Source organism: Ischnura elegans, chromosome 1 (assembly GCF_921293095.1).
Source record: "Ischnura elegans chromosome 1, ioIscEleg1.1, whole genome shotgun sequence".
Taxonomy (NCBI): domain Eukaryota; kingdom Metazoa; phylum Arthropoda; class Insecta; order Odonata; family Coenagrionidae; genus Ischnura; species Ischnura elegans.
Genome location: NC_060246.1, coordinates 32442527 through 32456661, shown reverse-complemented (window position 1 = coordinate 32456661; position 14135 = coordinate 32442527). Strand labels below are relative to the sequence as shown.

The 14135-nt window shown below is 36.0% G+C and overlaps 1 protein-coding gene across 2 annotated transcripts in view; it reads left to right on the top strand.

The window, feature by feature from the left end:
• The first annotated feature begins 5 nt into the window (after window positions 1–5).
• The window catches only part of LOC124158200 (cystinosin homolog), a 29509-nt gene continuing 15379 nt past the window's right edge, over window positions 6–14135 (top strand). Inside the window, exons 1-7 of one of the 2 annotated variants that reach the window (XM_046533391.1) lie at window positions 6–219; window positions 313–879; window positions 947–1046; window positions 1173–1352; window positions 8620–8760; window positions 11642–11741; window positions 11837–11956. In XM_046533391.1, the coding sequence (XP_046389347.1) occupies window positions 831–879; window positions 947–1046; window positions 1173–1352; window positions 8620–8760; window positions 11642–11741; window positions 11837–11956 (690 nt within the window). In that variant the 5' untranslated portion in view covers window positions 6–219; window positions 313–830. Of the gene's footprint in view, window positions 880–946; window positions 1047–1172; window positions 1353–8619; window positions 8761–11641; window positions 11742–11836; window positions 11957–14135 lie in introns of both variants that reach the window. The other variant, XM_046533398.1, reaches the window with a different exon arrangement.

Sequence of the window (14135 nt, the reverse complement as noted above, 5' to 3'; positions counted from 1 at the left end):
GAGAGGTGTGGTGAGGATATTAAATGTTGCTCTGAAACACAGCGAACGGTACAGAAGAACAGACCTTTCGTGAATTCTCAAGTAAACAGGTAGTGGAAACAAGATGTGGCTTTCTCATAACTGTTGCCGCGGAATGAAATGCGGGGACTGTTGAGTCACAGGATTGAATCGTCGAACAACGTGATAATGGAATTCAACTGGATATTATCAAGAGAAACGGTAATTACGTTCAGTTCAACTGGCCGACAAGTTTTGAATGTTACTTAAGGATATCGACTTCGGCTTTGAAACGTTAACCCTTATCTTTTCGAGTTGGCCGTCCAGGTGGAAACTCATGTCGGAAGTTTCAGTTTCTTGCTTGCTGTCTGTTTTTACCCCCATTTAGTTATCGGCGATTTTAATTAGCATTTTAATGATCGAGTGTTCATAAACCTTCCAACAGTCGCATTTTAATGAAAAGGTTTCCCACAGTTTTACAAGGCCGGTTGTTGCCCTCGGCCCGTTTCGAATAGCAAATCCCCATTTCCTCACCGCCGAACTGGAGATAAATCAGTCAGCACATTTTTCGAGTTCTTATTTGTGAATACACATCCATACTCTGCACATATCTGGTGAGTCACCGTCAGCGGTTCATAGCGTAAATAGTTACTTCAGATGTCACTTAAGAACATTGCGTGAATTAACCCTAATCAAAAGGCAAGTGACCTCATGTCATTTTGAATTTAAGTTCCGCGAAGAACTATTTAAGGGGCCCGCAGTAGCATCAGGATTAGCGTATAGTCAATTCTCGTTTCGACTGAATTTTCGGAACTTATTCCGAGTTCGCCATCATGAGTTGGAAGATTGGAGTCCTCCTCCTGGAATTAGCCACTTTATTGGGTGAGAAATAATGCTGTGTTCTTTATTTTAAAATAGGCATAAATACTTCTCTTCTATTGAATATAAGTCGTTACAGTTGCAGTGAATGGTCAAGCGTTGTTGCATACGTACCCACATGATGTGACACTCTTGCTGGGGACAAATACCTCATTCGAATTGTTTCTAAGGTTTGTAGCTTTGAAAATTACCTCATGCTGTTGCTAATATTACAAACGATGTGTAATTGTGTCTTATACTTAGCTAGTGTTAGTGTGCATCTGCATTTAGTATCCTCTTACTATTTTCATGTATAGTGAGCACAATGGGTCTAGCGCAGAAGCTTTAATTTTTCCTAAACATGAGGGTGTCCTGGAACTGGATCCAACGTCAGTTTCCTTTAATGGATTGGAAAATCACTCTTGGGTTATAGAAGTGCACGGAGTTAATCCTGGACTCACAGAAATTGATGTTAATGTTTCCACCCCATCAATCGAGTAAGTTAATATTGTATAAGTAAGAAAAGGAACGTCGGTGATCACATATTTGTCGCAGTTTGTTTAAAATTAGTAAGTTTTATTTTTATTCATAAATGTGCGTGTGTGTTATGTAACCTTCTTTGGGTAAGATACTAGGGGTGAGCCAATAGCTTGTGTGGATTACAGGAGTGCATGGGCAACAATAAAGATTGTCTGAGGAGATGGAATAGCATCCCTTGTAGAAAAACTAGATTTTTCATGTGCCTTCGGATATTTCTGAAGGAAGTATTGATTCAAAAACAATTAAATAAAATTTGTGAATCTACTTTTGTTGATATTGAATTTTGGGTATAATTGTCTTGTCTTAGTGGGTGCAGGTTATTTCAAAATAATAATATTGGCTTTGTTCCCTGATTTTTTTCATACCAAGTGTGGATATTTCTAAATTTTGTTTAAAAAATTGGTAAATTTATCACAAACCTGGATCCCAAAAGGCAAAATGCCTTGTGTAACCAAAAGTTTTTTGTTGGTTTGCAGGTTGACTTTTTCTCTCTCTCATATTTTATAGGCTGTTCATATGTGTTACATATGCATACTACCATGTAATCGTCAAATACACTTCAATATTGACAACATGATTATATTCTGCACTACCACTGAAATATCATTAGTTGAAATATTTATATCAGCCTTTTTAGTATTTTTACTATTTTCTGCTTGAATTTTCTCATTATTTTCAAGCTTATAATCTTAAATGATGTTATATTTTCTTCAGCTTTAAAATAATTTATATCTGAGATCCTGAAAGCCAAACACATTTGTTTGAAAAAAAAGCCTCTCTTTAAAAGCTCTGACTTAAAAATAAGCTCTCTCATTTAAAAATCTAGGCTAATTTTATTTCCCTTAAGTATGTTATTACAAATTCAACACTCCAATGCGATACTGAATTTGGTTGTTTCAAAAGGCCAGTATACAGGATTAGGGGAACTAATTTTGCAGGAATGACTTTAGGGTGTGTTGCTTTTGTTTTTCAATTTCAGTCTTTAGTTTTAATTTCAGTCACTATCAGGAGTAGAATTGAGTTGAGCCCAAAAAAATCCGGTAGTTTTTTTTTTAATTTTATTGGTCATTCCTGAGCCTAAAATACAATAATAATAATGGATTATTGGTGCCAATAGATATGCAGTATACAGTGGAACCTCGTTAAAGCGAGTACGGGCTATAGCGACACTCCCGCTATAACGAGAGATAGCCGATGCACCGTCAATTGACCCTACAATAAGCGTGTTAAAAAATTCGTTTTTACGAGACCCTTTTGGTGTTGGCTCTCGCCATAGCGAGGGTTTCACCGCCGGAAGACTTTCATCAAGACTCCTTAACCTCTGTAATTGCTAGCGATCTGTTAGAAATGAAGTTAATGGAGTGCTCAGTCTCAAAGTTATGTGGTAAACTGACGTTCGATAAATAAGTAGTTAATTTTGGTGAAAATATTGTGGCATTAGCATTCGCGAATGCTTAATCTTCTTTTGTTCCTCGGGCGGCAGAAAGCAGTCGGCAGCATACCCGCACGTCCGTGAGTTGCGTGAATAGAAAGCATTTGATGGCAGTCACCATGGCCAAAAAACACCAAACACGTCTAAGTGAGAAAATAAAAATAAAGGAGTAATATGAGTGTCGAAATTAATTCATCTTCCTATTCGCTCTGCAAAATTAAAAAAAACAAAAGCGCCCAAGGAATGCAGACGATGAAGAGTTATAAGGAGCTTTGTTCGGGTGGTTTTGCCCATTCAAATCTGCGGGAACTTCTGAGAAAGGGGCTACGCCCAAGCCTGAAGCGGAGTATTTTAGGGATAGATTGCGAATCGAGAATTTTAAGAGTGCGGAAGGTTGATTATACTAATGCGAAGCACCAAAGCGTTATCTCCCCTCACAACTCCCCTGGTGATGCCTGCGGTGTAAACCTGAAGTCGTGGAAGAGAGGACTCCGATCATAAGTATCTTTAGAAGTATTCCCCGCGTCATATAACATAGACGAAACGGAACTTTTTTTTACATACAACTCCCCGACTAAACCCTTGCAGTATAAGGTATTTCTTGCAATGATGCCTCTAAAGGTAGGTAGTGCGCCTTAGCGATGATGTAGGATGTACGAAGCGATGATACTCAGCGTGAATTGTCCGGATGGACGTATTTATTCTCTTTAAAGAAAATTAATTCCCCAAGGCCGTACTCTTTGATGGGCAGATGGGAGTGAGAAGTAATAATGCTAACACGGGAGTCTGGTGTTAGTTTGGTTGAGCTTAGTGTCTTATCTTGCCATTACCTCCCGTGTTAGCATTATTACTTCTCACTCCCATCTGCCCATCAAAGAGTACGGCCTTGGGGAATTAATTTTCTTTAAACTGTTTAACGGCCGTAGTTCGTTCAATCCCTTATTGTATTTATTCTCCATTGCGGATTTACAAGGGTGAACTATTCGGGTCATTGGTCGGAGTCGTACTGGCGCTCTCTTTTGTTACGTGGGTAGCCGAGCATCCCCTGGTGGCCGCTGGAAGAACTCACAGAACAACTAACTCTCGTTTGCAGTGCCGTGGTAAACTCGGTGTATCATTTCAAATACGTCGCGAGCGTAACACTCAAAAAGAAACTTTTTTTTCAACAACGGTAATTTTAATCACGTCATTTTTCAAGCTTAGCAAACTTTTTACCGTAGATGATGAAGATATTACATTATCTGATAGAAAAAGTCTTCCAAGGCGGGAACGTTATACAACCTTCCACCGGTAGAAACAAATGTAATGCGTTATTTCACTTCACTGCCGGTTAACGTACAGAAACAATAAACATACACCAATGGAAACCTTTGAGGCATTAAATAACCGGGGTACTGTTTTGTCAGTTAATTTTTGAATTTTCAGTGGAAAATACCAAAATAATAGAATGATCACGTAAATGAACTAATTAAGTGCATAGAAAAATGACTTCGTCGGTTGTGCATTAGCATAATGATTGACGAAACAATGCTTTCCATGATTTTTATTCAGTGCGGCGCTTATAAATGGTTTGAATAGTTAGTCGTTGTTCGAGAAAGGAAATTTAGTGATGCAAAAAACATCGCCTTTCGTCTGGATTTATGCTTACGTTTATCGGATAGATGTTTATCTGTCGCCGCACCACTCCTGTTACTGTATATCTGTCCGCAACAGGTATATTGGCTATTATTTGCTCCACCTCCGGTAAAGCGACAATTCGCTATAGCGAGTGTTTATTAGTGCACCGTGGGGTGTCGTTATATCGAGGTTGCACTGTATATTTAGGACCCATCAATAATATAAAAATGAAATATATTTGAATACATATTTACACACAGTGAGAGATTTACGATCAACAAAAAACACAAATGAAAATGACAAAGGTTATAACAACAACATTCAAGAATTGGGTAGTTTCCTTCATCAAAGAAAGTGAAAGGCATTGATTATGATTCGTTACCCACCATTAGTGTATTCATAATATACAAATTATTTGGTTTTAGAAATCCCTGTATAGACGAATGGCAATGGTCAATTTTAACCTCATTTGTAAAAGGCCAGATTGGCGCCCATGCGATGCCACTCCACGCGACGTCACAGGGACCTAGAATCTATACGAGTAGATAGAAGTTTTACATCATCTGACATTGAGATTACCAATGCATGCATTAGGCACAGAGCTGAGGGAAACATCTCTTAATAATCACCTATTAAAATTGACTATGATCAGAAAGTTTCCTTAGCTTGATAGGGTATTAATAATCATTATTTAAGCCAAGCGCTGCCTGCTAGCAGCTTGCATCACAGCGGCGCACATATCCTCACCCCAAGGTCACCTCATGCGGCGACAGTGGGAACCAGAATGACGTCACACAGGGTTTTTCCCAGCATTCATACTTAGCCATCGCGTTTTCGCGTGCTTGAAATGTTTCAGTTTTCATTTAATTGCGAAAAATAGATATTGTCATATAAAAATCTAAAAGCCTGAAATGCGTACTCCAGGAGTAATAATCTTTCGATTTAGGCAATGAAAAAATAATAGGAAACCACCCTTTTAAACGATTCGTCAATAGAGGGTCAATCCATTTGAAGTGATCCAAGGTAGGTTGCTTGACCATATTTAATATTTTTATATGTTTTTACTACACAAACGGGAAGTTCAAAACTGATTTTTTTTTTAATTTATTTTACACCGTTTACATGTGGTGGCCATTTTTGTTTTGAATCACGGAGCGTTTTTTTCCCTTTGAAGACGTTTGCGTTAAATTGATTTTCTCTGGACTGCATCGTGCTACAAGATTGAAACTGGCATCGTTTTTTTCAGTACTTTCTTCCATACAATAGTGTTCCATAGCCATAATTCCCCATGCAAATCTTACCTGTCTAAATGGTCTCCAAAGTAGGGGGTCGAAAATTGAAGAATTCCACTTTTTAGAAATTAAAAAAACCATGAAGGAGAAATTTATCAGAGTTAATATTTTTTTTATAGTAAGATATCATTGGGTACACACATTTTATAGAGTATCAGCATTGACAACTCACTCATAAATTGTTTATGAATTTTTAAAATTTGGATTTTTAAAATTTTTGTAAAGTTTGAGGCTGCATATCTCAGATGGGACTGGATAAAAATCCACGATTTTTACACATTATGTAGTCCTTTATGATAGCAAATTGGAGTAAAAATTTCAACATTGATATTTGACTCTGAACAAAGTTATGAATTTTTGAAAAAGTGGGAAATCATCATTTTTGCAAATTATGCATACCAGCTATTATAGTATCAACTATATGTTAAACTGTCTTAATTTGAAAAGTTGCCATATAAAGTGTTGAAATAGGTTACTGATTGAGTTGTAAAAAACACAAAATGAGCAAAATTACCATGTATTATTTTAGAAATTTACTGTAACGACAATTATTAGTACCGTACTTACATTTTATTTACTGCTTAACCCAAGTGATTGTTAAGCATTGCACTTATATCTTCACAGAGTTTAGGTAAGATTGAGTAGGATCATCCTGTTAATGTTGTAAGTTCAAGAACTGATAATTTTCTTAAGATGTTTTCCATTTTAATCCAAACATGATCATTATTAGACTTTTTAAATGATGAAGCAGCAAAAGGGTTAACGAACATAGAATTAATTTTTTATCCACGTTGGAACAAACTTCCTTCTCAAAAAATGGCTAGTGTTAAAAAAAAGTGAACCCAACTTATAGTACCAATTATAATTCTCATACTTGCCTGCAGAAAGGGCATTAAGACTTTTGGCTGAGCCATACGATATGGCCCCTCGAGAGTGCAATCGGTATAGGCCGTAATTTCGGGTCGGGCCATAAGAAACTTACGGCCGGCCATACGTATGGCCCCTTTTAGTAGAATAGCCCTGCTGGTAAATTTTCATCTTACGGTGAATTTGGGGGTTTATTATAAATCCTGCAACTCATGGTAAATATTGTTTGTGGGGGTATAAAGTAATGCTACAGTCATTTACAGCCAAAATTCTTTCTGTTTTTACTACTCTTTTCCAGGAATAAAGTATTTTTTCATGGAATATGGCTGCTCACTTTACCCTAAAATGGGTCAAGGTCAGAAGATTGGTCATAGCCCTTTTTGCCCTTCTAGACTATCATAGTAAGAACCCAGAAAGAAATTTTTGAAGGCAGCACTGGCAGAATGGAAATTTAATTGCTCCAGCTCAAGTGCAAAAACTGCTCTAATTAATTCAAATGTGGTAATTGAATTTGCATTTCAAAAACTTTTTATATATTAAAAAAAAAATGCTCGCCTTTGTTTAATTTAAGTGGTAAATGGCAAAAGAGAAATTTTTGCAAAGTCAAGTTGATTATGCAACCAGGAATGCTGTGCCCACTGCTATTGAATGTGAGAGAGAAAATCTTTGCTGCTCCATTTGCATCAATGGTTGGAAGTCATTGTTAAATTCGAATCCCTGAGTTCCTATTAGTTTTCGTGTATTCATCTATCTCAACTTCGTTTTAATTTCATCAGGAATGTCCTCATGGCTCAATTTTGCGGAAACATGATGAATTAATTATTGATGAATTTAGGGCTTTTATTGTACATTTAAATCACCCCTACTTTAAAAAATATTATTTGAACTCCCCTAGATATGTTTTAAGAGCTTGGAATTGAAAATGCAAGGAAAATAAATGAGCCACTTTCTATGAGACAACATAGAAAATTTCCCAGCCTCAACAGAAAAGGCTTGTATTTTTTGTTGATTGCAGGAGGTAGAGACTACAATTTGCTAAAAGATCATGTGGAGGTGTGAGAGCAGAAAAGAAAAAGCAAGTGAAATTTAATTTACATGTATTTTCAAAGACTTCTCATGCTATGTTATCATCTGAACCACTTCAACTTAAAGGTCCCTGACCAAATTTTGGGATGAGACCTTCAGTCTCCCCTGCCCCTGTCTTTTGCCACTACTGCTAGTTTGCATATATGTGATCAAGTTTATCTGTCACAGGACAAGTCATTTGAATGCATCTGTTAAATTCCTGGTAACAGGCATCTCTAAACCATTTTTTGTGGTACATGGATGCAAGTGGTACTCTTCCTGAGGCTTACTATTAATCAACTCTAGAATATTTGTCTCTGAATATCTTTGAATTTTGCCTCTGTGTCACTTAAAAGTTCATAAATTTCATGCCAGCTTTGAATAGCTCAGTTTTATGGTTGAATGTTAGGAAAGACTTGCAATGGATTTTGATTTTATACTTTGTATTTAACACTCTTGTTAAGAATTGTATTGTTTTAACTCCAGTGGGGGATTATCATGAGTGCCTATGAAAATTATCTAGACTAAACTACTTTATAACTAGGAACTGCAAAGAACTGCCTGTAGACATTTAAAAGTCTAAAACATGCTCTCTTTTCTGCACTGATTCATCCGCATATAAGGACTCCAGCAATATTTTTGGGGAACCCCTCAAGGTTACCATAAAATTTAGGATTTACGATAGTGAAAAGCCCTGGCACTGTGGGGATAATAAAGGCTAGTAAATTTAAGCAAATTAGTTGCAGAGTTCTGAACCAGTTTTTTATTACATTCAATGGTTTCCGGCTCAACTTTGTGGAAATTAATACACGAAAATGAAAAGGAGACTTCGTTGCTTTCCACAGATTTATTTCGTCCGTACGACATGTTTCGATCATAGAGGTCATTATCAAGTACTTGATGCCTTTTCATTTTCCAGTTTTTTATCTTACATTATTTATCCTCTTTCAGCCCAAGTCAAGCATTTGTCAGAGTTACTGTTCAGCATTCTAACACTATTGTGATACTAAGTCAAGTAGTTGGCTGGCTGTATTTTGTTGCTTGGTCTGTATCATTCTACCCTCAAGTTATCTCCAATTGGAAGCGCAAAAGGTACCTTTAGCCATGTATGATTATTATGTTAATGAAATGAATGTCATTATGTTGTCTTTAAATTTGTCTAAATGGTTATGTCCTGCATTTACTTTAAAACCTGCAATGCCTAAATATTCATGATTTTCATTACCTTTAACACTCATTATCTTTGATAATTTTTTTCTGTGACAATGACATGTTCATACTTATGTTGTTTCTATAAATGTGTAAGCTTTAATTGTGTCCCAATCTGTCATGCATGTAAATAACAAATATGGTACTTTTCTTAGTGAAGTGTTGTTATTGTTTTGTGTGCAAAAATCTTCACTTTCTCTGAGTGAGCACTTCATTATTTTTAGAAAGACTTATATCGGTGGGTTGCAAAAGAAATATAAAACAAAATAGTTAATGATGATTAGTGGCATTATACATTAAAATGCAAAGGCACAGTGTATGCCTGAGTCAAGTGACTCATCTGGCGGTACTAAGTGACATTAAAATTTTACACCATTTCTATTAATTTCTATTTTCTATTAAATCATAAAATTGTATAAAAATGAAAATGAGACCAATATATAAGAAGTTAAAGCAAATTATAAATATTTTGAAGTTTAAAAACAATTAAAATCACAATAGGGTAGTTTCCTTTATCAAAGAAAACAAAAGGCATTGATTGCAATTCGTTACCCACCAGTAGTGTATTCATTATATACAAATTATTTGGTTTTAGAAATCCCAGTTTAGACGAATGGCAATGGTCAATTTTAACCGCATTTGAAAAAGTCCAGATTGGCGTTCATGGGATGCCACTCCACGTAACGTCACAGGGACCTAGTTTCTATACGAGTAGATAGGAGTTTTACATCATCTGACATTGAGATTACCAATGCATGCATTAGGCACAGAGCTGAGGGAAACATCTCTTAATAATCACCTATTAAAATTGACTATGGTCGGAAAGTTTCCTTAGTTTGATAGGGTATTAATAATCCTTATTTAAGCCAAGCGCTACCAGCTAGCATGGTACTCAGCTACCTGCTAGCAGCCTGCATCGTATCAGTGCTCAAAGCCTCGCCCCAAGGTCACCTCACATGGCGACAGCGGGAACCAGAGTGACGTAACACGGGGTTTTCCCAGCATTCATACTTAGGTGTTGTGTTTTTGCGCCCTTGAAAATTTTCACTTTTCATTTAATCACAAAAAATAGATATTGTCATTAAGAAATCTAAAAGCATGAAATACGTGCTCCAAGAGTAGTAATCTGTCGATTTAGGCAATAAAAAATAATAGGAAACCACCCTATTGTTAATATCATGATTAAAAGAGAAAATCGCCTGCATTTTTGAAAAAAAAACATTCATTTCAAAACACCCTGATGGTTTTCTTGTTCCAAAAATCTGTTTATTAACTCTTTTTCAATTAATTCATCATAAAATCCTTTGCTGCATATGTCTGTATCCAGTTTAATATTTTATGGTTCAAGCCTATAATGTCTTATTCCCCCTTTTCTTGAGTATGTCTCAGAAATGAAATGATTATTTATGTCAGTCCATGATTGCATAAAACAACTCAATGTTTTTAATTCAAGGCAGTTTAGTTACATATGAGCTGTAAGTTTTTTTCTACACAAATCAATTGTGATGAAGTTATGATAGACATTTATGAAGATAGAATTTTTTCTCGATTCCATTCAGATGAATATTAGTTGATCAAATGAGAGGATGTTGTTGGGAGCGCTGATGTCTCTATACAGTGATGATAAGCCTGAGTGGATGTCACATTAGATATGCTCTAAAAATACTTCTAATTTACTTCATATGTTAGACAAAGAGGATGAAAATGAATTTAGGATATAGGGCAGTGTTTTTATTAGTATTATATTATTTTTATCCTCTGGACAATTAAATAGGACTTTTTACATGAATTAGGGTACTGTTACTGCACAAGTTCTCCAGCTGAATGTATGTGTATAAAATTTTCCACCAGCCTCAAGTAATCTCAGAGGTCCTAATATTAGTGCTCCTTTCTACGGGAAAAATATATCCTTAATATGCCATAAAGCTGTCATTCCTATTATAATTTTTTCATCTCAAGAGAAATGACACAAAATATAATTTGTGAGCTCAGTAAATATTCATGCTCCGTCACAGTGACTCCTTTCGTAATTGTGAATTGTTGGGCCACCTCTGTCATTGCCATTTTGCTGCCTATTCTCAAACTTCCCATCCCTTTGCATGGCATTTTATCCTGAACCATCGCTAATAATAATAAATAATCCCCTCCTCTGTTTTCCCGTTCTATTTCTTTCTCCACACACCATTTGTGGGAGTGTGGTGGCATGGTGGAAAGGAAATTTACACTCTCACCCTACTATTAATGCTGGAATTCACATGCCTGTTGCTTTCTATTGTATAAGCTCTACCGTCTCTTATTCATACCAGTCTCTAATTTGAAGCACTGAGTGATACCTTGAGTTAATAGAATTATAAAGTTCCAAATATTAACGATCATGATAATGTATTCATACTCATGTTTTTAACATTTGCATTGGTCTTAATTTTTTCTGAAATAATTGTTTTTGCTCAGTATCCAGCATGACCAGTTACTGCTCTGTGTAAAAGAGGTTTATAGTATTCTAAAAAATGCTTTGAAATTTAATGGATGCTTGGTATCTTTGCCTTGAAAGTGAAAACCTCAGTGTGTTACTCAGTAGTACTGCAGTTATGTTCTAAATTAGTATTATTTTATTGTCAATTTTAATTTTGCTAATGGGCATGTATGTATCTACTAATTGGCATTAACTTGTGTTAGATATCTGGTTACTGCCTCCTGGTATGTTTTCTCTACAGAAGCTGACCAAAATGACTTGAATGCATATAATTGTTTATTTTACTTACAGTGTGGTAGGATTGAACTTTGATTTTTTATCCTTCAATATTCTTGGATTTGTTCTGTACTCAGTCTTCAATTGTGGCCTTTACTTTATACCGTACATTGAGGTCAGTTATAGGTTTAAGTGGTTTTACTTTTTCAATGTAATGGTACTTTGCCATATGAATATGTTAATATTCATTTGTTTGCTTTTATTTTACAGGCCGAATATGCAGTTAGGTACCCTCGTGGGCTAAATCCTGTATTATTGAATGATGTATTCTTCTCCTGCCATGCAGCATTTGCTACTGCTGTCACAATTATCCAGTGTTTCTTATATGAGGTTAGTTCTTTTATTAGTCTCAGATTTTAAAAAATAATAAAAAAAACGTTACTTGATGTTCAAATCGATGTGAATATAAAATATTGTAATATGTGGCATTTTTGGAAACAGCCAAGGTCTTTTTTGATTGAAAACAAAGTCATCATCATACTGCTCAATTCTGATATTGGTTTGATACAGCTTGGCACATAATTCCTTGAACAGCTAATATTTTCACATATACACATATAGTTTTCAATGGTATCCTTTATCATTTGGTCATGAAAACATCCAAGGCTTAAGTTGTTCCATCTCCTTTTTTACCCCTTAATAAGACTCTTTCCTCCTACTCTTCTGACGACTTTCTCATTATACTCGCATGGTACTTTCCAAGTGAATGTAATCCAAGACCTTTCTTAACCCCTTCACTGACGGATATTTCTCAACAAATATCACAAAAAATGTCATATTATTTTATTACGTTTTTTAATTATTTACAGGTAGATATTAAATAAAAAACATTCATTTAAGTGTTTTACGAAGTCATTTATTTTAAAATTTACTCTTATTATATCACTTTTTAAAAAATTTCATGTATTTCTGCATAAAAATCAAGTAAAATATTTCACAATAAATATAGTCACAAAAATTACTCACTATAAAAACAGACGATGGAGTTAGAAAAATATTAATATAAACTCCAAATTTGAAACGGTAAAATATTATATAAACTAAAAGTCTATTTTTGTGTGGTATACTTTGAAACACCCACATTACAGTCAGGGCAAAAATTGTGACTCTCCCTCCTCACCATTTTTCCACGCGCATCTCGCTTTCGGGAGCACACGGCACACTTCCGAGTTGGGTTTGACTTATTTTCCGTGGGTGGGATTATGTCTGGGAAATGCCTCTCGGTAATTCGGAGGGGATGGGCTTTTGCAGGTGGCCTACCTGCCTTAGGGGAGGGAACACTTGGGAAGTACAGTTCAATCATTTTATCTATTAGGTCCAGCCTGTATTGCAAATGTGTTTTATCACCACCTGTTTTTCGACATAAAACATATGAATTCCATAAGCAAATTTCCGTCAAATGAAAAAATAATTTTTTACAATATTTTTTCCCTCTTTTTCTTGGGATTGGATAGTCAGCCAAATGCTGATCTACCCTGTCAACACCCCGCATTGCCTCATTGTAATTGATGACTATCTTTGGTTTCATAACCACTGCCCCCCTTTTCTGCACCTCTCTCATTTCCCTATTGTGAACTGTAGAGAGTAACGTTACTTCCTTTTTGTCCTTCCAGGGAAGAACCAAAATTTTTCCTTTACGGAAAGCTGCCACATCTCCTTTCTTCATTTTTTTCTTCTTCAGCCCCTCTGGCATCCACTTTCCTGTTCTGCACACAGTTCCATAAGTATCACAAGAATGAGAAACTAGTTCCTCGGCTAGTTGTGGAGAGGTATAAAAATTGTCTGTCGTGACGCAATACCCTTTTTCAAATAGTGGTTTCATCAGTGACAATACCACTTGGGAGGACATTGGCTTACTTTCAAAGTCTTTGTCAAGAGTAGTGCCTTTCCCGGTATAAATGATTGTTGACCATACGTATCCAGTGCTGGACTCGCAGAGAACAAAAGTTTTTATGCCGAATCTAGCTCTTTGTACAGTAATTCGCAGAGGAAATAAATGTTAGCTGTGAACACTCCAAAAGACTCCGTAGAACTGACACTAGAATTTTATGGAATGGGAGTGTAAGTAACCCAAAACAGATAGTGGTAAAAGGACAGAGGCAATGAAACCAAAACATGAGGGTCAGAGGCATTGGGAAGGGAAAAATGGTGAGAAAGAGTGTTTTTTGTCATGTGCGGCTGTAAAAAGGGAAAGTGGAGGGCAGTAAGGAAAAAACCGATGAGGGTGCAGTGGTTGCATGAAAGGGAGATCGGAGGGGAGACAGTGCGTAGACAGTGCGTAAAAGGAAAGGCGGAGGGGAGAGAACAATGGATGAAGAGAAGGGATGGATAAACAAGGGGGTTGGGAGATAGAAAATATGTCTTCCCTGGAAGGGAGAAATAGCTGAATAGCCGAAGGTTCTATGTCAAATCTATGCACGGTCACAAATATTGACGAACTTACAGAAATGAAATAATAATCAGTTGTATTTGTAGCTAAATAACAAACGGAAAACTAAAAAACAAAGAT